The sequence below is a fragment of the Spermophilus citellus genome, assembly GCF_964194105.1.
Source record: "Spermophilus citellus genome assembly, chromosome: 7".
In the NCBI taxonomy this organism is placed as follows: domain Eukaryota; kingdom Metazoa; phylum Chordata; class Mammalia; order Rodentia; family Sciuridae; genus Spermophilus; species Spermophilus citellus.
Window position 1 is genome coordinate 67,649,730 of NC_138188.1, and position 23,724 is coordinate 67,673,453.

Genomic DNA, 23,724 nt, shown 5'->3' on the forward strand with positions numbered 1-23,724 from the left:
TGTGGTTTTATTTTCTTTCTTGTCAGCTCTCAAAGTATTTCTTTCATGCTGGAGAGGTAGCTCTTTTCCGAGCATCAGCAAGACCTGAGTTCAATTCCCAGTACCTCCTACCCCCCAAAAAGGTTCCTAGTAAAATATTTGTTTTGCCATGACCACATTACTAACTCGTCACTGGGCATTTGAGAAAAGAGTTGCTGATGTCTGAGTTGTACAGCTGTCCTTGCCAGCTATTTAAGTATTCGTAACCACTGTGCAAACTAATAACTCCGTGCTTGGTGATGGTCAGATTAAAGAGTTGCATCAGTTTTGCTTCCTAAACCATGACTCTCTCTTTCTTTATCCATGAAGAGTTTAAAGTAGATAATGATCTCTGGTGTCCTTCCCACCTTTCCACCTTAAAGCAAGGAATCTTTATAAATCGTGTGTGAACTAAATTTTTTGCAAAAATATGTCCCTTGTAAATGATTTGGGCACGTTATCTAATTATCTTCATATTTTGAGCTTTTGCATTCCACAAGTAAGAAAATAAGAAAGATACCAACTTACCTTAAGAGTGACTACTTAATGTCTAAAACCCCTAAGATCTTGTTGCATGTGTGATGTACTCATTTATGTTTATTTATATGCCTTTCAAACCATAGAAAATGCCCCCAAGACTTAAAATAATAATTTTTGCTCAAAAATAATATTTTTAAACTTTGTAAAGGAAACTTCTATTTAGTGAGCACCTACAAAGTACCAAACACTAACAGCTTTCTCTATGTTATTTTAGTTCTCAAATAAAAGGTAAAATGTAAAAAGTGAAATGTGCTAGCACTTTTCTCTCTGTCCCTACGTCTGTCTGTCCCTCTCTTAAGGATAAGCCTATTTCATATAGATTGAAGTGATCCCACAGGGCTTCTTGCCACAGCCCCTACCTCCAGGTAAATCACCCTAGAATTCACCCCAGATCATCTGAACTTGCTGTGTGGAAAGTTTCACTTCTCTTGACTAGGACATTTATTTCCCTTGTATTCAAGTTTCTGACCTGTAAGGTCTCCAGTCCACATTTAAGTAGCAGCTTTAAATCTGTGCTTTATACTTACAGAACTAGATTTACTTAGAGATTAGATTATGAGTATTCATTCAATCAGCAATGTTTTTCTTGAATTGCTGCTATGCGTTAGGTCCTATGAGGTATGTGACCTAGCTATAAGAGCTTATCTTGCTGAGGAAATGAATTAACATTAAACAGTGAACAGACAACACAGGAAATTTTGCTTAATTTCAACAGATAAACAAAAATCAGATTAGTTTGGCCTTATAGTGATTTAGTCTATTATTCTTAACAGATCCAACCCAGAAGATCTGAATGGCTTTCATTCCCATGTTATGCAAGAAAAATATATGCCCCAAGTAAGCATTTTCATAATGCTGTGTTAACCTAATACAGGCACTAGAATAACAGGATCAGCTCATGTGTTCTAAGATTGTAGTATTGTAGCAATTATTTTGCATTTGTCTGTGTTACTGCAGTGAAATGTTGTGCTGCCCTGACAGAATTGGAGTTGATGCCAATCCTGACCCTCGCAGGGTCCATGTTCCCCGATAATTATACACAGTGCTGAGGAGGAAGGAACCGTAAATTCCAGGAACACATTTGTGGTTAATCTGTTGTTCAGGGTTAGTCAGACAGCCAGTATTTTTTAAAGCTAGTATCCAGCAAAGCGAAATTGGGCTACAGAGTAGATAATTGTTGCTTGCTCTCTATTGACTTGGCTTGGCCCGTGACACTTTCCCCTAGGCCAGGAAAAGTGGAAGGGATTTGCAGTGTTGACAGCATGATGCCTGTTGGCCTTTAGCAGAAGAAAACTCCTGCATCTTTGTGGTTTTGGTGTTTCTTCAAACGCAAAATAATACATGTTAACTAGCAAAGGTGGCTGGGATGCATGCTAACTGAGGGAAGAATGGATTTTCTCAGTGTTTGCCTGTTATAAAACAAACTCCTGCTTACATTTCTTAGTGTGCTGCCAAGTTCCATGACACAGATGTGAGGCAACAACCCAGCCTGCAAGAGACCCTCAGCATTTGTTTCCTTTGCCTCTCTGGATTAGACCCCAGTCCACGTGATCATTCTGGTTGGATGAATGGCATTCCTATAATTCAACCCCCCAAAGGCAGCTCTGGTTCTTGACGCAGATGTCAAATCTCTTATAATCCCTAATCTACCACTAAATTTCAAGATGATAGAAGCATATCCCCTAACTTCTCTTTGCTGTAGTTTCCCCTTCTATAAAATGAAGTAGTGATTCTGGTCTCCAGTCCCTAGTTAACAGGAGAAAAAAAATCAGAAACATTTTTATTTATTAAAAAAAGGAACATTTTAAAAGTCTACAAAACAAAGAGTTTTGCTGGTTTTGTCAGCCTCAGGCTAAAATGTGGTAAATAAGCTATTTGAGATTTTAACTGAACCAGAAATAGAATCCAAATTAGTCCTTAACCTCTCACTTAAATAAAAAATAAATAAATGGTAGAATAGAAATGAACAGCATTTTCCTCAAATTGAGGCAAGGTCACTGAAACAGAAGTGGACAAATAGTAACCTTGAAGATAAGATTCACTTCATGTATTTGAAAGCAGAGTGGGAAGTTTCAAGCTTCTCTAGTGGTCTTTAGAGATTCTGATGTCAGACATGGTAGCATAGGCCTGAGAGGAAGATCACAAGTTTGAGGCCAGCATCAGAAGCTTAGTGAGACCCTATCTCAAAATAAAAACAAAAAGGGCTGGGGATGTAGCTCAGTGGTAAAATACTCCTGGGTTCAATTCCCAGTACCCTCCACACACACACACACACACAAAAAAAAAAAAAAAAAAAAAAAAAAATTCTGACCTTCATTTGAGTACAAGTGAATCTCTTAATATACCAAGCACAGTTTTTAAAAATTAAAAATAGGACTTTTATGATGTTTAAAGTGTAAACAACAACAAAAAATGGAAAGTAAGATTTTTTTAAAGTTTGTTTAATCATTGTAAAGAGTTTCCATCATTAGTTCCTATAGTGAAATTTTATTTCTTAGAAAAGGAGCGTAGAAATTCAATCAATAAACCAAGAAGTGTTGCTGCCTAGTCACTCATAAAGAGGCCAACATCCAGCTAGGAACAGAGAATAAGAAAGTAACCCATTTTCTCATTAGTTTATTTGGAAAAAGCTCTTGGCACTTTAATGACCAGTCCGTAAATAGGGACTTCACCAACATCAAAATCAGTTTAGGAAACACCGTCCCTGCCTCAGGTGTCCCCACGTGGTACCATTTGCTTCTACCCAGATATGGCAGAATTCTGTGTTCTTGACAGACTAAAGGTAGATATGCTTCATTCCTATTTTGAATATCTTTCATCCCCAAATGCCACTTGAGTAACATAGGAAACACACACACACACACACACACACACACACACACACACCATGGAACCTAGGGAAATTAAGTAAAAGGGGGAAAACATGACATGTCACTCTTAATGAATATAGCTATACTGATGAATATAGTTGTACTGAGCTTTTGAACAGCTGTTGATTTATGATATTGTGAAACATATTTTGAAAGATGCCATTTGCAGCCTTAATAGACTCCCAGCCATTTCAGGTCAGCAGGTTAAGTTATTATGAATAATTAATATCAATGGTCTGTGGTTAGCTTGTAGTAGGCCTAGGGATTATAAGATAGCAGCAAGGGAGTAAACAAAACTCTTGGCATGAAGGCTTATTTTCTACTGTGTGTTTAAGTCATAAGCTATTCAAAGCATTGTTCGATATTTCTTTTCAAAACAAAATTGTTTTAGGCAAACATTTTAAAACTGATTTTTTTACATATTATTGTTTTCCTTAAAATGATTTTTTTAAGGAAATGTAAAGATGTAATGTGACTGAACTTCTATCAGTTGTACTTGAGTACTAAAAGTCATCTTTCACAGTGTTAAAACCTAAAATAACTGAAATCAAAAATATAGCTTTCCCCTAGAATTTTCTGAAAATGTCCAGAATCTGTTGTTTTACCTTCTATTGCATATTCAATAAGTAATCCTAGAATTTGCTTGGAATTTTGCTTGGATGATGTTGATTCCTGTCAAGTGATCAAGACAGTGATCACTGTCTGGAAATTTAGCCTTGGAATATTATCTGACTTATTCAAGTTCATAGTGAATGCTACAGATTGATTGCACTATGGCCAAGGTCTCAATATGTCTTTGTGCTCCTAAAACTTGCCACACCCCCCCATGGAGTACTATGACAAGCACAATTTAAAAAAAAAAATTGTTTTGGCTTTTGGCTTCACAGAAATGCGGAACATTTTTCAATTTTTTTTTTTTTTTTTAGAGCAGTTTTAGGTTCACAGCAAATTAAATTGGAAGGTACAGGGATTTCCCAAGTATTCTCACCCACCGACATGTGAGCAGCATTCCCCACCAGACAGGTACATTTGTTAGAATTGATGACCTCTATCATTGTCACATCATCATCATGCAAGGGTGCATGGGTTCATAGTTACATTAAGACTCACTGTAGATGTTATGTGTTCTTTGGGTTTGGACAAATGTTTGACGACCTGTACTTACCAATACAGTGTCACACAGAATAGTTCATTGCTCTTAAGTACAGAATTTTAAACAAATTCTTAAATCACTGGCAAATCACTAAGAGTAAGATCCATGTGTGTTTGTTATCATCTGAGTGTTTTGTTTCTAGGAGATACAAACAGGCAAAGTTGTAGCATGGGGCGGTGGGGGAGGAGGGACACAGAGCTATCAAGAATTTACTTAGACTCTTAATGACCCATCTAATCTTTTTCTCTCTTTTCCCCTTCCCAAGTACATATTTTTAGAACTTGAGAGCATTTCTCCCCATTTTTCTTTTCCCTAAGTAAAAATGCCCAGAATTCCAACTCAGTGGGCAATGCTGAGGTCTGTGTCTGTCCCTCTTTGTGTTTTCCTCATCAATTTGTGGCTCAGGTTTGCCAGGACAGGGTACATAGCATTTACATGCTGCTCCACTCTCTCCCCCACTCAAAAGCCTCAGGGAATGTGGGCAAGAGGGGTGCCATTCTGGGGACATCCTCAGGATTCTCTAACATCAGAAAACAAGAAACATTCATCAACCTCAGTACTTTGCCATTAATAATATTAGCGTTACAATGTTTACATAGTATTAAAGACAGTACTCTTTACTGAATGCTTCCTAAGTGCTAATGGATTCTCCCTTTATTCTCATTTAGTTCTCGAAACAACCCCACAGGGGGAGTACCGTGCCTTTTCATAGCTGAGGAAATGGCTCGCCTAGTTAGACAGCCCAAGCACCAGCTGAACTCCGCCCAGGCCTGCTGACTCCAGAGCTTCCGTTATTATTATTCCCGTTATTCTGTTGTCCCATAGAGGATGGTGACCCAGGGGATCTGTGCTGCAGCAGGCCTCACAGGTGCTCCCTCACTGGCCTCTTGTCCCCATGGGAGCCCTGGATCATGAGGCTGATGTCTGTTCCCCAGGAACAGGCAGTGGGGCTGGAGGTGGGGTAGATGACCTCAGAAGTATGGCCACTGCGACCCACAGTTTCCGGGCAGTCTCTAAGAATCCATGTGTGATGCCACAGCAAGTGCTGGGGCTATATGTACCTCCACCTGAACTAATACTAAAATGACTTGGTGACCTCAGTTTTGGGCACGTAATGCATTCCAGGAACCAGCTGCCTGCTTACGTATTATCTCAGTGCTGCTCTTGTCAGTGCAGGAGCACTCGTGGTGAAAATAACAGAGTGGACATTTCATTTGTACTCCTTGCTCACCAAATTAGATTGGTAATTTGGGGGAGAGCTGAATGTGTGCCATAGGCCATAATAGATGCAGCAGAATATCACTAATTTAGATTGAACTGTTCCTTCTAGGTCATAAACCACTGATAGAGGCCTGCATGGTAGGAGCTGAGAGCCATAGGGGACCTCAGTGTCCTTTACCTGAAGGGTGGTCTGTGGCACTCTGGTCTGTGACACTGGGTTCGGAGCTGTTGGATAATATGATGTATGGGACTCTTCACCATGAACTGGGCTGTGCTGAACTTTCTGCCCACATTACTGTGTTTGACTCTTAAAACAATCTGTGTGGTAGATAACTGCCCCCTGTTTACAGAAGAGAGAAACTGAAGTTCTGCAGGGACAGTTGATTTGGCAGTAAGGGGCAGAGAGCTGAGATTGCTGCTTAGGTCTTCCTGGGTCCAAGTCCTTGTGCTCCCACAACTCCCCAGCAGTGTGCAGGGCATGGAGGACTATGAGGGATGTCCCACCTCAGCAGCAGCATAGAATAGGAGAGCGGCAAGGTAGAGCAAGTGTCACTCCTCGTGTAGTGTTTCCCTATTGCCAGGCCAGAGCCAGTGTATCAAGGGCCCAGAGTTTTCCACTGTGCCTGGCTCCTTGTATGGGCACCCCAACTGCTCTGAGTCCTCATTCCCAGCTGAATTCGAAACACTCAGGGTCTCCTCCTTCCCCAGGCCGAGGGCAGTACACACTGAAGTGAGAACCCGGGCCTTCTGTATGCCTCTGCTATGTCCCAGGACCTGGGGTGCATCAACCTGTGGAGGGTCCAAGCACCAACCTGGGCGCTCTCAGTCTGAGGGAGAGGGAGGATCGGGAAAGCTGCCTGGGAACCTACCTTGTCACATGGCAAAGCTTGTGCTAAGCTCTCAGTCCTTGGTTGCACTTAAAGTCTTCAGTCACTGTGTCTTATTATGATTAATTCTACTATCACAGGAGGTCTCTGGCTTACTTATTAATGAATTTTAAAATTAGGTTGATCTTTTTAAAAAAGATGTAAGAGAATGAAGAAAATTAAGTTGGTCTTTGTAAAACATATTTGATGAGCATTTTTAATCTCTCCCAGAGTGGTTCTAGCTACAAGGGTGTTAACCTGCAGAGCCTTCAAGGCTAGACACATGCACATGGCCATAAATCACTGGCTCTGAAGTAAGAAGAATCTCACTTTTCCCACCTCCCGAAAGGGTGGTTAGTAATTACAGAACAGGGTTGGAAGAAGGATTATATTCTCATTGAGTTATGTGCTTCTGTTGTTTTGGTTGGTCTTTGTAATTTGGAATTTGAGAAGGGAAAACAGAAGTTGCTGTCAGGTGAATATTTTATGCTAAGGTCTACCAGAAAGACATCTAGGATCAAAGGCACTTGCTTGAGGCCTGCTCTGTTCAGGGGCTGGCAGTTTTACGTGACGTCTCAAGTTGAGCACCCATCACAGTGTTGGAGGAGATATTCCTGCCCGTGCTTGGCCAGCGTGAGGGATGAAGCCCCCACAGCTCACATCCAGCTTTACACCCAGAGAAAGTAAAATAACCACTATGTTCAACAACAGTGATGTGGATGGTCTCTTAGAAGGTAGACTGGGGTCCTTTTTAAAACCCTGGCTCCTCAGCATTCTAAAAATGAGTGGTTGACTGTTACATTTCAGGACAAGGCAAAGCATTTTATTTAACCCATTTAAACCTCACAACAGCTCCATGGGGTAGGCTCCGTCCTTACCCTTTATGTAGATGAGAAAACTGAGGCCCAGAGACTCAAGAGCTTGCTGGTATTTTGTAGCCCATGCAGCTGATTCTCATCTCAGAACTGCATTGACTGGAAGCTTGTGAGGTACCCAGATTGGGGGAGATAAAAGGAACAAATCCACTGTGACCCTTAAAGTTTTCAGAATTCAAACCCTTGAAACAAAATACCAAATTGTTATCACAGGAAGATCCTATTTTCAGAAACCTAAAGTAGAGAGGTGAGATTTCATGGCAGATTGCATTTTTGGTTTATAAGCTGACTCATATGTCAAGTTTAGAACATGCACGTGCAATTAATGCATTTTCTTATTGAATTGAGTAAAATGACACAAAGTTAGAAATGACCAAGATAAATAATTTCCCTATCAGAAAAAATAGTAATGCCCAGTCTTTCTCATCTTTTACCCTATTCTCGATGTTCTCATTTTTGCTGTTCTTTCTACTCCTCTTTTTCCCTGCCTTAAGAAAAAGGCAAAATGGGGCTGGGGTTGTGGCTCAGAGGTCAAGCTCTCGCCCAGCATGCGTGAGGCACTGGGTTTGATCCTCAGCACCACATGAAAATAAAAGAAAAAGAAAAAAAATACCTTTTCAAGTGCAAAAAGCATCATCTCTTAAATAATATGCAGTCTCTTGACATCTGTCTTTAATGTCTCCCAGTGTGTGGCTTCTGCTCACAGGAGTGAGATGATGGGAAAGGTTCTCAAGAAGACATTGGATCACCCTCTTGTCTTCCTGCCCAGCCTTTCTGACCTTGGGCCCCAGTGGCCATCTTAGAACACAGGCTGACAAGGACATGGCCATTTCTTTCTGTAGGTGACAGTTTGGTGTGGGACTGATTCTGTTGATGCTTGGGCTTTCTCCCAAAACTCTCAGGATTCCCGATGTCTCTCCTTGTGTGTTTCACTCAGGAGAATCCTGTTTTGCCTACCATCTCTTCCCTCCACTGACTGAGGACTTGGTACCTGGTTAATTACGTGACATAGGAGTCTGTTGCCATCTGTTTTTCAGCCCTTCCCGTACACATTTTGAGAACAAAATAGGGGAACTCTCCCCTCCCACCCTGAACCCCATAACTTCCTCCCGTGCCCATTTTGTGGGGAGAGAGGTAAGACAAAACAGTGATGACTCTCATCAGAACAAGAAGCAGGCCGCGATTTATTACTGCCACAGTAGGAAGTGGGCTAAATCAAGGACAGGTCAGACGTGTGCCTTTTCTAGGAAAGGCTGAAGAAAGAACAAACTACTGTTTCTCTCACATTCTCAGCTCCTTCTGCTGGGAGTACCAGGCAACAGTTCCCAAGTTCTCCAAGGAAACAGCTATGAGGTAGGCCTCCAGCAGCTGCTTCGCTCTGCCTTCACTGAAAGCAAGATGGTGAAACCTCAAACCCAAACTGGGGTGGTGGAGGGGGGTGAGGGTTAAGATCTTCAGAAGCTTCCTGGTCACTCTTTTCTTTTTCTAAACACAAATGCAACTTTACTTTTTTTGTGTTTTTAAGTAACACTATCTTGGGACATGAATAAATTCTCTAATGGCAACATTTTAAATTTGTCATTACTATCAGCTATTTCCCCAATGCTTTTTATAAATTGGAATGCAGCTTTAAACCATTAATAAAACATTGTAGTACAAAAGCAAAATATCTAGTCTAGAAACAGCAAGTTTTGATGTATTTGAAAATTGTATGTGTGCTATTTGCTCAATTACGCTGCAAAATGAGAGTCCTGAGTGCTTCAGTTAATGTCTTAGTGACAGTGAGCACTACTGCCTACATGTATCATTGAATTTGGGCACAATTATATATTGAACCTGTTTTCAAAAGGAAATACTCTGCTTAGAGCACAGCATGCCAGGAAAGCAGTACTGTTCCTAATATTGTTCTCCAGACTCTTAAAAGAAAAAAAAAATGGAGCTTTATGGCAATTTTGTAATGAAAATCTAACACTTTCGCTTCTTAAACTGGACTTCCATTTGTGATATAATTAAGGGCAATTATCCCTGTTAGAGATTCTGGCCCAGAATCTGAGGCTGAGTTAATAGCTGTTTGCCTGTAGCATTAGCAAGGATGTCTTCATTAAGGTGGTAATGTGTCAAGAGTGCTATGCAGGTTGCTATGGTATTTGTGGGTTTCAGCCTGGACTCTGGCTTTCCCTGAAATTGAAAGTGCTCAGCCTTCAGTAAAAGGTACTTTCTTTCACAAGCCAAACAGGCAGACATTAAATAGGTGACATGATGAGGGCTCAGGAACTTGATTGCAAAAGCTACCACATGCCTGAATGTAAGTATTGACTCTGACAAGTTAAAAACAAGCAGGTTAATTTAGTCTTTCTGTCTCTCCATCCATTCATCCATTCAAGACTATTCCCTAGCAATGGAAAAGCCTTCAGAAAGCCCTGCCCACACTGCACAAATTGACCCATGGAATCAGGCTTTGTTCATCTCCAAATCCACAGAACCTAGCACACTGCAGATGTTCAAGAACTGGTACAAAATGAATTGTGCATAAATTGTGCTTACTCTTTAGGCCAATTCAGCCCAAGAGTCAGGCATTTGGAACTGTAATTCTGTTACTGACTGACTTCCGGTGGTATCTGAAGATAATGGCTTGTTCTTGGAGGCTGCAGCAAAGCACAGGCAGTGGGAAGCAGTTGGCCTGTGTAGGAGGACAAGGCATTGTGGTTGGATTAACTCAGGGATTGGTTCTCAGAGTACCCTTGGACCAGTGTGATTCAGACCCTGAATCTAACAAGGATCCTGGATGATTTATGGGAAGTTATATCATTTCCAAAATTTTACAGTTAACTTTGTTATTTAAAAAGTGGTATTAAAAATGGTTATAGTTGTTTTAGTTACTTTAGTTTCATTGTGAATATATTAAGTTTTCAAAACACTGTGAGAAAACATCTAAAATGCCATACATTATTTGTTTTTTAATCTTTTCACCTTCTAAGGTTTCTTGGAAATATTCTAAATGTCTTCTTGTCAGTTTAGGAAAGGGGGTTTAAAAGCTTTTAAAATAAATAAATGTTAAATTTAAAAGCATTTCCTAAATGTGGGTTATTTGGAAAATTTGGGTTAAGAGGTCATCTTATTTCTGAAGTGCCCAATTAACATTAATTTCACTGCCTAGTGCATAATATAAAGTAAGTTAACAATGTCAGATTTTATATACTTTTTCCATATTTTAATGGGCTGGGGTTGTGGCTCAGTGGTAGAGCACTTGCCTAGCCTGTGTGAGGCATTGGGTTCAATTCTCAGCACCACATATAAGTAAATATGTGAAATAAAGGTCCATAAATGACAAAAAAAGGTTTTTTTAATCGTAATGAAATATTTGAAATATTAGTAAATAAAAACAGGAACAACTGATGATTCTAGAATCTAAACAATAACTAAAGGAATCCATTCCATTCTTTATATGGCTTAAATTTGTGTCTTTCTTTTAGGAAAAATATTAGATATTAAATTTGACCATAACATAGCAACTGGTGGATTCAGATCATGAAAAGCATTTATTGAGTTGGCAAACTCTACTCCATTAATTTGCATCATAATTTATTTCTTGTCATTAAGAGTTCAGACAACTAATGGATTCTTTTTCTTTATCTAGGTTTATTTCAATCTACAGGGGACCCAGCCATACCTACAAGGTCCAGAGGTTGACGGAATTTACTTGCTACTCCTTCAGAATCCAGGCAGCGAGTGAAGCTGGGGAAGGGCCCTTCTCAGAAATTTACACCTTCAGCACAACCAAAAGTGTTCCCCCCACCATCAAAGGTTTGTAGACAGTGGACTATTGTCACTGTCCTTCGAGAATAAGAAAATGTTGGAACTTGGAGTAGGAGGCTCAGTTCTGGCCTTGAATACATTCTTGATATTCCTAATGCCAGTATGATAGACTCAAAAGAATATTCTAAAAGAGAAGGTTGGGCCATGGGTCATCTGGGGGAAATGTGAGCTCTTAAAAGACAGGGTCTGCAGATAACAGCTCCAGGGTGCACGTATGTTTGTTGCAAAAATAACATAAACCTGAGACATTCTCATTCCCACAGATGATTTAAAAAAGGGGTCAGATCCCAGTGACAGACTTTGGGTCAGAAACAGGGGTCAATTCTGGAGTTAGAGCTCTTAGGACAGTTTGCTGAGTAAGGCTGGAGACCCTCCTTTCCCAAGTGCATTCAGAGGACCAGAGGTTGGCATTCATCTCCGTGTGACTTTGGTGCTTTGACCAACGCGGGCAACTTCAGCAGCCTTCTCCTCCAGGCCCGCTGCTCTCACTGTGGAGAACTGCCTATGGAAAGCTTAAGCAGCCACTTTCAGTATTATCTTGAGCTTTGTGAGGAACTAGTTTCTTGCTCTTTCTCCTTAATTGAGTCAGGTGTCGCTGAGTCTGAGACCCCTATATATCCAAATCTTCTCCCACATCTCTCCAGGAGAGGTTTGCCTGTCTATTTCCAGCCACAAAGTTGTGCCTGACTGGGCAGCCAACTTGCAAGGCAGGGCAGACAGTGACAGAAGCTGAGGCCAAGAAACCTGAGGCCAAGCCATTCTCACCCAAAACAGCATTGTTCTTGCCAGGTCCCTGCTGCTTGCCTGGTGGGGGAGTGGGGACAGCTTCTAGTGGCTTTATCCAGCTGCTGCTCAAAACAGCCCTGAGGCTGATGGCAGGATGATAAATACAATCTGTGGAAAAGATTCTATATGTTTGGCCCTAGGACTCATGTGGAACCGAGTCTCCTCCCACTAGGGCACTGAGTCAGTTACAGGAAATTGAGGGGTCTGGCTTGGACTCTGCAAAGATTCCTCATAGTTCCTTTGAGGGCTAGTTTATGGTAAATGCCTTGTCCTCTTCCCTGCCCCACAGGCTCTGCAACAGCTCCTTTTCTGTGACTAAAATATTAGTATAAATTTGCATAACATGTCCAGCCTCGCCTGGTCACTTAGGGGAGACACCGTGACCCTTTGATGCAGCTTCATCTCTCAGCTCTAACAAAGATGATTCCTGAGCATGTGGTGGCTAGTTGGTTTGTGGGTACCAATAACGGGTTGCCACATTTACCAATTACCAACTTCAAGGGTCCTCTCCATATTGAGGGGCACTAACTTTGTGTCTTTGTGTCTTGAAATGCCTGGTGGGGATTTATTTTATGGAAACCTAGAAGAGCAGTTGCACTTTATGGTGATTTTATTTCAGAAGGGCAGTTTCCCCACACTGCCACACTGTCGGGCTGTCTTCCTCCCACTCTTAGATTCAGGAAATTGTTGTCTTGGCTCAAGGACTGTTTAGTCTGTTAAGATTCCTTATTTAATTTCCCACAAATTGCTTGGGAGTTTTAGCCAAGTAATTCCAACTCCTTTCTTTGTTTGTTTTCTTAAAACCTTTATTTTCTTAAACGGTATCATATCATTACAGAATGGCAAGTAGAAATAACTCCTGTAAAGAATTAATTGCATGTAATTAGAAATTGAAGTGTCATTGGGTTCAGAGAGATGAGTCGCACATTCTGAAACATAGCAGATATTGAAGTATGTTGTAGAGATAGCATAAGCTATGAGAACTCTTACAAAATCTTTAACATTTTAAGGCTGAGGGTATAGCTTAGCGCTGGAGTAGTTGCCTAGTGTGCATGAGGCCTGGGTTCAATCTCCAGTACCACCAAAGGAAAAAAAATCTGTAAGTTTAAGTACTTTACTAAAGAGTAATATAATTTGGCTTTAAACAAGAATGATGAATTCAGTGAACTAAAAATAAACTAAAACTGTAACTACAGCTTGATTTGCAAAGCCTTTCAATGCTGCCTATTCTCTGGGACTTTTCTCAAATGTTACCTGTTCTTCAAAACCTTCTTAGACTCTTACCAAGAGGTACACTGTCCCTTTGGTATTGATCTGCCTATTGTTCTATTTCTTTTTGTACCTGTTCCATTCCTGCTCTGCCCCTTCCCTCATCTAGATCTTAATTTCCTTGAAAACAGACTTTATCTTTATTCCTGCATGCCCTTGAGGACCTGGCCTAAGGACCTATGTCATAGAAGGTGCTCAGTAACCACAGGAAAAAATAACAAAAACAGAATCCTGTGGCAAGAAAGTACTAATGGGATAATGAGAGAGGACTTGTCATGAGTGGCTTTCTAGTCGAGGAGTAACTGCTCTGTACCTAAAGGGCACCCTGCTACGTTCCCAGAAGAATGGGCAAATAAACCCCCTCTCGGGGCAGAAACAGGGCTAGTCTCTCTTTCTAGAGTTCTCATTATTAGTACTAGAATATCGACAATTAATGTGGTACTTCAAATTTTAAGCTTGGATATGTGGATTTGTATTTCAGCACCTCGGGTAACACAGTTAGAAGGAAATTCATGTGAAATTTTATGGGAAACGGTACCACCAATGAAAGGTGACCCTGTTAACTACGTACTACAAGTATTGGTTGGAAGAGAATCCGAGTATAAACAGGTAAGGCTCAGTATGTATGTCATATAGAAAGCTTTGGATTCAGTGTGGCTCCTTGCCTCTGTGCAAGGCCATAAATGATTCAGAGAACTACATCTTTCTTAAATATCAGTGGTTGAAACTGTCTAACATGTACCTGTTACCCAGTTCTTCTGGGTATATAAATTCTAATTTTCAGTTCTCAACCATAAGCTTGTCTTGCAAACAGTTTTAAGTTGTATGTTTGCATTTGATATTGACCATGATATTTGCAAGTATCGACATCTGCATATAATTGAAAACTAAAGTGCCAGTGATTTTACTATAGAGGAAAAGTAGTCCCAACCTAACTACTGTCCTTTCTGCTTGTTATATAGAAGTTACAATGGAATGATAGGGAGATGATCCTTTGGCCCTGAGGCCTGTGACGCAGAAGTTCTATATCCCTGCTGGTTATCCTTTACTGTGCATAGGAATCACCTGGCAATCTATTAAAATGCAGATTCTTATTTGGCTGTTGGAGTGGACACTGATGTTGCTGGACCATGGCCAGTAATTTGAGTAGTGAGGTTAAGTCAATCACATGATAAACCTGTTTAAGAGAACAGGTTTGGCATATAGTCAGACACCTGTTGTGGTCCTTAATTCTTCCTAAGTCACCCATTATCAGGCCCCTAACCATGATGGATTCAGATACTCTAGGGTTTCCATCACATCCTCTGGAACTTAATGAAGTAGCAATGTAATACTATTTCTTCCATTAAGAAAACCAAGGCTTATTCTTCAGTGGCACTTATAACAATTCATCATTTATATTGCACTTATAAATGAAAATAAATGTCACCTGTCCTCTGAAACATTAGCATAATTTGTGAAGACCTTTTTTTTTTCAGCTAGTAATGCTCCAAATACAGAAGTGAAAACAATTCAATACAGAGTTTGTGTGACGTTGCTTGTTGGTGTTTCTTAGGTAATAATAAAGAATACTTGCAAATAAAGTGTGTTTTAAAATCAAAATAAATTCTGGACACTTTGAGTCAAATAAAAGACTAAATTGTTTTAAATGTATTTTCCCAAAACTGTATCTTAAATCTGTTGTTTACCAGTATTGGTTGATGTCAGTGATGATGTCCCCAAAGTTTCCATCATTCTTCTTAAATACAAAGGCAGTATACTTTTATTTCCCTTTCCTGTCTCATTGTATATGAACATCCCATTTCAGCATAAGTAATTTCACAATGTGTTTCATCTTATCAGAAAGATATAATTGTTCTTAGGGTCTCAGCTCAAATAAAAGAGAATTTTCCCCATTAGATTTGGTTATCTTTAACACCAGTAGCATCGTCTCATTCCATAGCAGTGTTGAACGGTTAAAATGAGAGCTGTTAGGAACTTCCACAGCTTATCGACACTCAACGATGATTCATTTCCCAACAGTATGTTCATTCCGTGTTCATTGTTATATTTTAAAAAACTTTTATTCCATGTACCATGCTTTTCTATTTGTTCTTGTAAACACGTTCTGCTTCTGGAAGCACAGTGACTACTGTTTCACAGTGAAAATGCCCAGAATTCAGTGATTTCAGATTTTTATTAGTAGATTGCTACCTTCAATCCACTGTTTAATGCTGTATATTTAGACCGATGGATATTTAAACATCAGTTGAATAATGCACAATCTTATATCTGCCACAGAATATTTTTCTCATTCTAAACAGCTATAAACACATGTCCATGTGTTTCCGACATTTGCCAAGAAAAAAAGTAAGGGGAGCAATAGTACGTGAGAAGCTATAATTCAGTCAGGGACAGTTTGTACTAGTATTTTTTGTTTTGCTTTGTTTTTGTGGGTTTTGTTGTCATCACTTCTCCCTATTTAGTAAACGTTAACTTAAGCATGATGTTTTGAGTACTCCCTTGACTTGTTCTGGACATGAAGGCTATTTTTATTATGTGTGCAGAGCAATGGTTAAAATGACTGTAGTTCAGGGATAATAGGCAATGGGCTTTGAATTCATAGAAGCAAAGCAAAAGAAAAAGGAGAGGTAATACCAATCAGTGCAGGGCCCAGAACCTGTGGTGCACCTTGTCAGTTATAGCACTAATCAGACGGGGCCTGCTAATAAGCTTGTGTTTGCTTTTCATTTCCCTAAGATTGGTACATAGGCTCTCGGTGAATGTTTCCTGCATTCATGGAAAAGGCAGTTTCCAAGAAATAGGGCTATTTGTACCTGTAGTGGTGGTGAGAGTAAATTCAACATGGGCAAGATATAGATTGACATTTATCATGTAGTGAAAAAACACAACTCATAAAAGGAGAGTGTTCTTCCCAAGTATTCATGGCCTTCTGTGATGTTTTGCTGGAAACATTGACTTAAGTTGGCCTGGTTCTAGCTGATTAGTACTCATGTATTCAGTTCTCATGATGGTGGGACAAGCAACAGGTTTAATAAATAAGCATTAAATCCTTATCTAAAATTTCATTCTGCATTATAATGCATAAATACATCTATTTGGCCTTTCCACCATTTCATACACATTCTGAGCATAGAGGTCCCCACTCCCACCCCACCACCCCAGGAAGCTTTAACTTCTTTTCACATACTGGTAGTTAGTTGCAAAGCATTCTTGAAAAGGATGAAAATTGTGTCTGTGCATGTAACTGATTTTTTTTTTTTTGCACAGGCACTTTAATATATGCGTAAGAAATAAAGCAAAATTATTCTTGTTCATATCCCTCTTCAGACAGTAATCATTTTTACAGAAAAAAAATGAATATAAGCATTGAGGATGAGAACTTGTCTAACAAACTAGAAGAAATCATTTCTAGTGGCAATCAGTACTCAGGTTTATTGTATTAAAAAGAGAGCCTTTGAGGCATCTGGAAGTCATAGGAGCTCCACCTTTAGTTGGATGGCATCTCGGAGTAAATATATCTTATATCATCTTTGGAATTTAATATTGAGACATGTATTAATTCTTCATAGTATTATAAAAGGTTCTATAAGGAAAATCTTCTTTTCATCAAACTGTCTTGGAAGTCTATAGCACATCCTAGAGTCACAATATATTTCAGTGACTTTCAACACAGAAATTAAACAGTGAGGCTATGAGTGTCTTACAGCATTTTTTAAAGGGTCAAATTCAAAATAATATAAAAATAGATCAAAATGAAGATTTTTAAAAAGCAGTAATTTATTTGACTGGTGTTTTTTTGTTTGTTTGGGGGTTTTGGGGGGGAGGGGTTGTTTGTTTTTGTTTTGTTTTTTAGATTTATAGATTCTTTAAGTGTCCATGAGCCCTTACACCAGAAAAAATTTTCATATGTGCATTCACTTAAAATTTCATGTAAAAATGAATTTATATCGAGTTTCATAGCATCCAGATATAGGACCCTGTTTTTTTGTTTGCTTTGTTTTGTTTTTTTGAGAAACTATTAGGTACTTTGGATTGTGAGGGTACCTAACAGTACTTTTCAGAGTATTTAGGCCAATTAAGTTGAAAAAAGCATATATACAAGAAGCAGTTTAGTAGTCAGTAATAGTATCTTGGCCTGTCTTCTTCAGCTCAAGAACACGATTGCCTGCCCAGCATTATTTGCTCCTCAGAGAAGTCCTGCAGGTTGGCAAGATTCCCTCTTGAGCCAGAGGGTGGCATGAGAACAAGTTGCCCTCCCATATTTCTGTGATTTTGGAGGAATTAATTGTTGAAAGAGCAAGAATAATAATCCTCCAACTCAGATTGTTATTATGAGCATTGCATCCATTCAGACATGAGAAGGAACTGTTTAAATGATAACATGGTGCAATTGCATCTCCCTTTCTATTCTCAGAGACAGGGCAGTGTCAGGAAAGAGGTACCGGTAAGCCTCCTGCAGCCGGGCATGTACTCTTCTCAGATCCTCCCCAAAAAGCTGCTACAGGATTCCAACTATACAGCACATGATACAGAATTAAGGCTTATAGATTTTTCATTTCAGTTATCTGGGTCAATAATACTTCATACCTTCCCATTTGGAATAAACATGCCAAAATTGCTTTAAAACATATTATTCATCAAATCAAGAACAGAAATAGTCTTTGTAAAAACAATGCTACATATATACTTATTTACAATATTATGATTGGTGACATCAATAAAGAAAATCTTAAGTGGAGCTCTGCCTTTTAAATTGGGTGGAGGCAAAAGAAAAAGTCCATAATAGCACTCCTGTCAATGAAAACAAAGGATCACGAAGCATGGCCAGCTCCCGTGTGTACAGCTACATAGTCCCACAGAAAGTGACCCCAGTGGAGGCACAGCTGTGCAGCAGGCTGGATGATCTGGTGATTTTATGGCACTATCAGCCCCTAGGTCCTGTTAGGCAATAGACATGCTGTGGACCCCAGACCCCATGTGGATTCCTACAAGTATTGTGTGCTGTAGGCTCCAAGGTCACCTGACACCAAGTAATTGCCCTGGAGTCCTAGGCATTTCCTGCAAGGGATTCCGGAAGTACAATCCCATAGGTGCCATTTTATGCTGCATTTCTTAAATTCCTACCATATACTAGACTCTGTCCAAGAAGGTGGCTCTGTGCTATCCCATTTAATCCTATCAGGGATCCCATGAGACTTGGTATTTCCTTCATTTGGAGGATGGAAGCATAGCACCGTTAAGGCACAAATGTTACAAAAATGTTGAATTGGGGGCTTCTTCATAGTACCATAGGCTTTTGAATCTGTATTTTTGTTTTAAATACCCACCAGTTTATAGTTAAGGTAGATTTACAAGTATAATAATACAATGATACAAATAATTTATTTTCATATGGTTGTACAAAATATGATTGACTTATTCTACATCCATTCATTTTGTTTGTTAAAAATTGAGGGAGAAGCACATTTTGAGAAATTGTTATTACTTATAGCAAGAAAGCACATATTTGAAAATAATAGTCAAAATATAAATAGTGAAAAATTAAAATAAATTGAGAGAGACATTTCATTTTAAAGCCTACCACCCTTACTTTGTTTGAAAATCCTTAATGTGTTTCTCTGGAAAAATCTCCACTTCTTTGCTATGAGATTTGACTAGCTTCACCACACTGGCTCATGTGAATTTGCTGGTGTAAGGACATTATAGTCAGACCGTGGATGGAGAAGTTCTAAAGTACACATGTTCACACACTTGATGTAAGTTTTACTATTTGAAACATCTCAAAAACTATTCACAGACTGGGATTGTGGCTCAGTGGTAGAGTGCTTGTGTGTCACATGTGAGGCACTGGGTTCAATCCTTGGCACCACATAAAAAAATAGTTATTTTTTAAAAAAACTATTTACCTTTTTTTTTTTCCTTTTGAGACCTATTTAGAAACACTTTAAACTGCTAAAATGAAGATATTTCATGCAGAGTTTTTTTAATACTAGGAAAGATATAAAATTTAGTGTCTTGAGCAGTTATTAAAATATAGGTTATAAAGAGCTTAATTAAATAAAACCAGAGAAACACTGACTGTCTACAGTGGGCCAATCTTGCATGCTGCACCCCGGACTTGGTCTCATTACATCTTCTGGCAGTTTTGAGAGTTGAAATTTGTTAGACCCTTTTCACAGGTGAGGCTGTTAAGGAAGAAAGGTTATGTGAGCCTCCCAGGGTCTCAGCCAAGATGCTGATAACTCCAGGTGCAGGGCACTATCCACTCTCCACTGCTGTCTGCAGTCCCTCTGCCTTGGGCCTGCCTGAGCACTCAGCTCCTCCATACCCATATCACAGTCGCTGCGGGGGCTGCCTCCGTTGGCGTCCATTACTGGACTCTCCATTGAACAGTTGTCCACATCTGTGCCAGTGTCACCATGTCCTCATTACTGTAGCTTTCCACTGTGTCTTGAGACCTGGAAGGCGCAGGCTTCCCTGCTCCCATCTTGTCTCTCTCCTTTAGAGGATCTTTGCTGTTCTTAAAAAATATAGATGTATATTTTTTTAATGACAGTACGTAAAACATATTCTCAAGCCTTGGATCAGTATCATGTGGAATATAGAGTAACAAATGTGGTCGATCCCATGTGACTATGATTGTTTACACAAAAGCAATAATTTTCATCAAACTTCATGAGATCAGAATCCTCAGGAAATGGGGCATTAGGAATGGTAAGCTTTTGTTCAGCTAAGAATTAATCCAAAAGGCTTAGTTTAATAAGCATTAGTGGATATTTCTAAAATACATCAGAAATGCCACATTTTTTATCAATACACTGAAAATAACTTAATCGAGGTTATCAATCCACTTTTTGTCGTGATGGCTGTGCCTATACTAAAGTCTCTCAGTTGCCTTATGATTTCTGTGTTTCTGATGCTAAATGTTCATAGAACTTATTTCTGGCAGTTATTTGCTCTTTTCAAACAATATGGGATAAGAGTGTCTATTAGAGTATTTGGAAGTTTTAATTGGAGAACATCACTGAGCATCTATTTTGACAACCCATTATGCAGATCGCTATGGAGGCAATAGAACACAATCCCACACTGTACTGGCAATGCTTGTGAAAGATGGGTGGTGTCCAATTAAAATAACAAGAATGGCTAAAGTAAAAACATGGAAAAATTAAAGCCTAAATTTCTATTGGATTTGTCATTATGAAGTTCCCTTATTAGATATTTTTACTTCTTTCATTAAGCTTTTTTCCTAATGGTAAAAGAATAGTAGTATTCCTTTGTTCTGTTAAGTACATTTTCAAAGATCACCACTCTGAGGAGGTAGGGTTGAGAAATTCCATCAAAATTAATATAGAAAGTCTCTTTGAAATTCTCTGAACTGGGTTTCTGGGAAATTAAATACACTCTGGACTGATTTTCTTAAAAGGATGTAGTCATGCAAATTCTGAAAACCAGAGAAATTTTTTAAATAGATGTAAGTGCACATTTATATCCACTTTCCAAAAGTCTCTAAAACATCTGTGGGAATAGATTCTTAAGTAGTTTTCTGCAATAACATCATCCTTTGATGGCAGAAATTAAGAAATCACAAAAACACTGCCCAAGTTTTTGGCACAGACTGAGTCGGGAGCAACTTTCAATAACATGAAAAAGAAAAGGCAGTGTTTTCTCTCATAGGGAAAAGCAAGACCCAGACCAGGGGATCTGGAAGTCGTTAATGGATACACAAGGGAGATGGTGGAGCTATGTGAAAGTCCCGTGGGAAAACACAGGCCAAGAGACTGCACCCAGTCACACTCATCCTCAGATGGGGACTAAGTGGGTGACAGTGTCATGCCATGTGATTGGATAACAACGGGAACATTTCCAGTGGTGAGCAACTCTGAGTTAGGTGGGGTCTCACCTTGAATCTACCACTTCCCTTATTTGCAGTGAGATTTTAAGAAATTAACAGCCTCTCTGAGCCTTTATTCATTCATCTCGAAAATGGAAATAATGATATTGACCTACAGTGTAATGTGAAGCATTAAATTCAATGATATTGACCTATCTTCAACATGTTCCTTTTACAAAACATTTTCACATGTTTTCTCATTTGATATCTGCAAATCCTCTCAGAAGTAGTGTACTGTTACTCTCCCCATAGTAAAAACGAGAATACTAATGCTTAAGGCTTTTATTTAACCTAGTAAGTGGCAGAGCAAGGACTTAGCCAGGATCCTATTTTTAGTTGCTGTGCTTGGGAGCACGTCTAGTGCCTCCCAGTGACCACATCAGTCCAGACCCAGTTCTCACAGGGAAGAACTAACTGCTTAGTTGTTCCACCCTTTGGTAAATACAGGTATTGCAAAAGGTGTTTCCTCTAAAAGAATTGAGAGAGGCTTCAATGGCAGCTTTTTCCAACTTGATAAATACCACAACATTAACTTATACCACCATAGAGCGTCAGAATGAATTGTGTACCTGTGATATAGCAGAGAGGGAAACCAAAGCCCAGATGGCAGTCAGTCAAGGGGCCTGCCTCGTCAAACTGGTGTACCACTCCCAGAGGTTGTAAATCATTCCCTTCATGAGCAATTTAAAAAAAATTTTTTTCCTCATAAAATTCCAACTTGAACATTTTCGATTTAAGAAATTAAGTAAGTAAAGAACAAGAACATTAACAACTGAGAATTCTCTTTAAGGGAAAAAAAAAAAAACATTGTTTTCCTGAGACCTCCCACATGTTGGTAACTTATAAATAGGCAGTTCCATGGAGGTATGGTCTGAACTCTTCAATAGCTGGCTGTGTGCTTTGGAGTGATCACCATGACAACGAACTCATCTTAATATATTCATTTAAACTCACTGGAACAGTGAATGGCAAGAAAGGGTCTCTCAGTACCATAGGGGTTTTCTTTACAGCTCTTTCCTTCTTGGTTGCTCTGGCCTGGCTCTGTAACTCCTGTTGCTAAGGCACATACCACAATTTGTAAAGAAACAGGGGTAACTTGCCAAGAGGAACATGCTTACAGTCTCACAAAGGGAATAGCAAAGCAGTGAGAATTCTGAAAAAGTATTTAAGAAGCAAACAATTGAATTCCTGGGACTCACAGTCACCAAACAGAAATACAGTAATTAAGACATTTAAAGTCTGCTTGTAAGATTTGAAAATAAGGGAGGAAAATCTTAAGAGAAAGGCTAAATATCAAATGAACAATGGAAGTCTGCTGCCTTTTTAAAGTGTAAGATCCTTTGCTGTCTTTCAGTCTGCCCATCACTGGGCACAAGATCTGTATGCTTGTGTTCACTAAGGAGGGCTCTACCTCCTCCTAGAAGTTTGCAAACATACACATCGGGCTTTAGAAACATGGAGAGACATCGGTAGATTTCCAACAACTCTGAACAGCTGGCGGATATTTCAGATAAAATTGAGCTTGTCACAAACACTTTTTCATTTCTAGGGGATTTTTATTAAGGGGCAAAACTGACAGCTTTATTAAGGTGACCTGTTACTAAGTTGAAAATACCCATCTCTGTTACTTTTAATTGCTGTACTTTAAAGGGTACATTTCGTATTGGTTTTAGGTTTTAAAGAGAACGATTATAATGGCTAACTTTTACTATGCAGTGTTGCATACCAGGCGTGTTTAAGCACTTTTTAGGTGCTCAGTGCTACTCAGGTAGAAAGGGTTCAGTTAATTGTATTTCCTTTTTTAATTGCTCATCAGTCCAATCTCAATAATTTGGTTTAGTTGCAGCTATTTTTTCCTGTGTCTATTCATTGCATCTAATTTAAACTGTTTAAACTTTTAACGTGATAGCATTTCTTCTAAGATCTAGCTGAAGCTCAGTAACACTGTGATTTGGGGGAACTTTGCCAGGCCTCCTGCTTCCCTCCCCTTCGCTCACTCAATTCAAAGGGTGATAATTTTTAAGTAGTTCTCAAGTCCTAATAGTAAACCTCCTGATGATTATGTTAGGGTTAACTAAAGGGAAGAAAACATCCCAGATCTGAAATGAAAGAAAGCAGGTTGGTCATATGCACAGATAACACTCAAGAGAGAGAGGCCACCGAATTATTTTAAATGTTAATTTGTGATAAATTGGGTTACATTTTTTAAAAAAAACTCCTCAAGAAAACAATTAGGCAGGCCACATAACTGAGAAAATATTCACAATACATATCTGCCAAAGAATATCTGTATGAAGAGCTTGTACAAATTAACACTCAAACTAAAAATGAACAAAAGACTTGTCTATGTCCATATAAAAGAGATTATCTGAATGACCAATAAGCACCTGAAAAAAATAACAGAACATCATGG

At 39.2% G+C, this 23,724-nt stretch overlaps 1 protein-coding gene across 3 annotated transcripts in view; it reads left to right on the forward strand.

Moving 5' to 3' along the window:
• FNDC3B (fibronectin type III domain containing 3B) overlaps window positions 1–23,724 on the forward strand; it is a 325,384-nt gene that overhangs the window by 298,949 nt on the left and 2,711 nt on the right. For all 3 annotated transcript variants that reach the window (XM_081302600.1, XM_081302599.1, XM_081302601.1), the window contains exons 24-25: window positions 11,181–11,347; window positions 13,896–14,023. In XM_081302600.1, coding sequence (XP_081158726.1) covers window positions 11,181–11,347; window positions 13,896–14,023 — 295 coding nt within the window. The remainder of the gene's footprint in view (window positions 1–11,180; window positions 11,348–13,895; window positions 14,024–23,724) is intronic.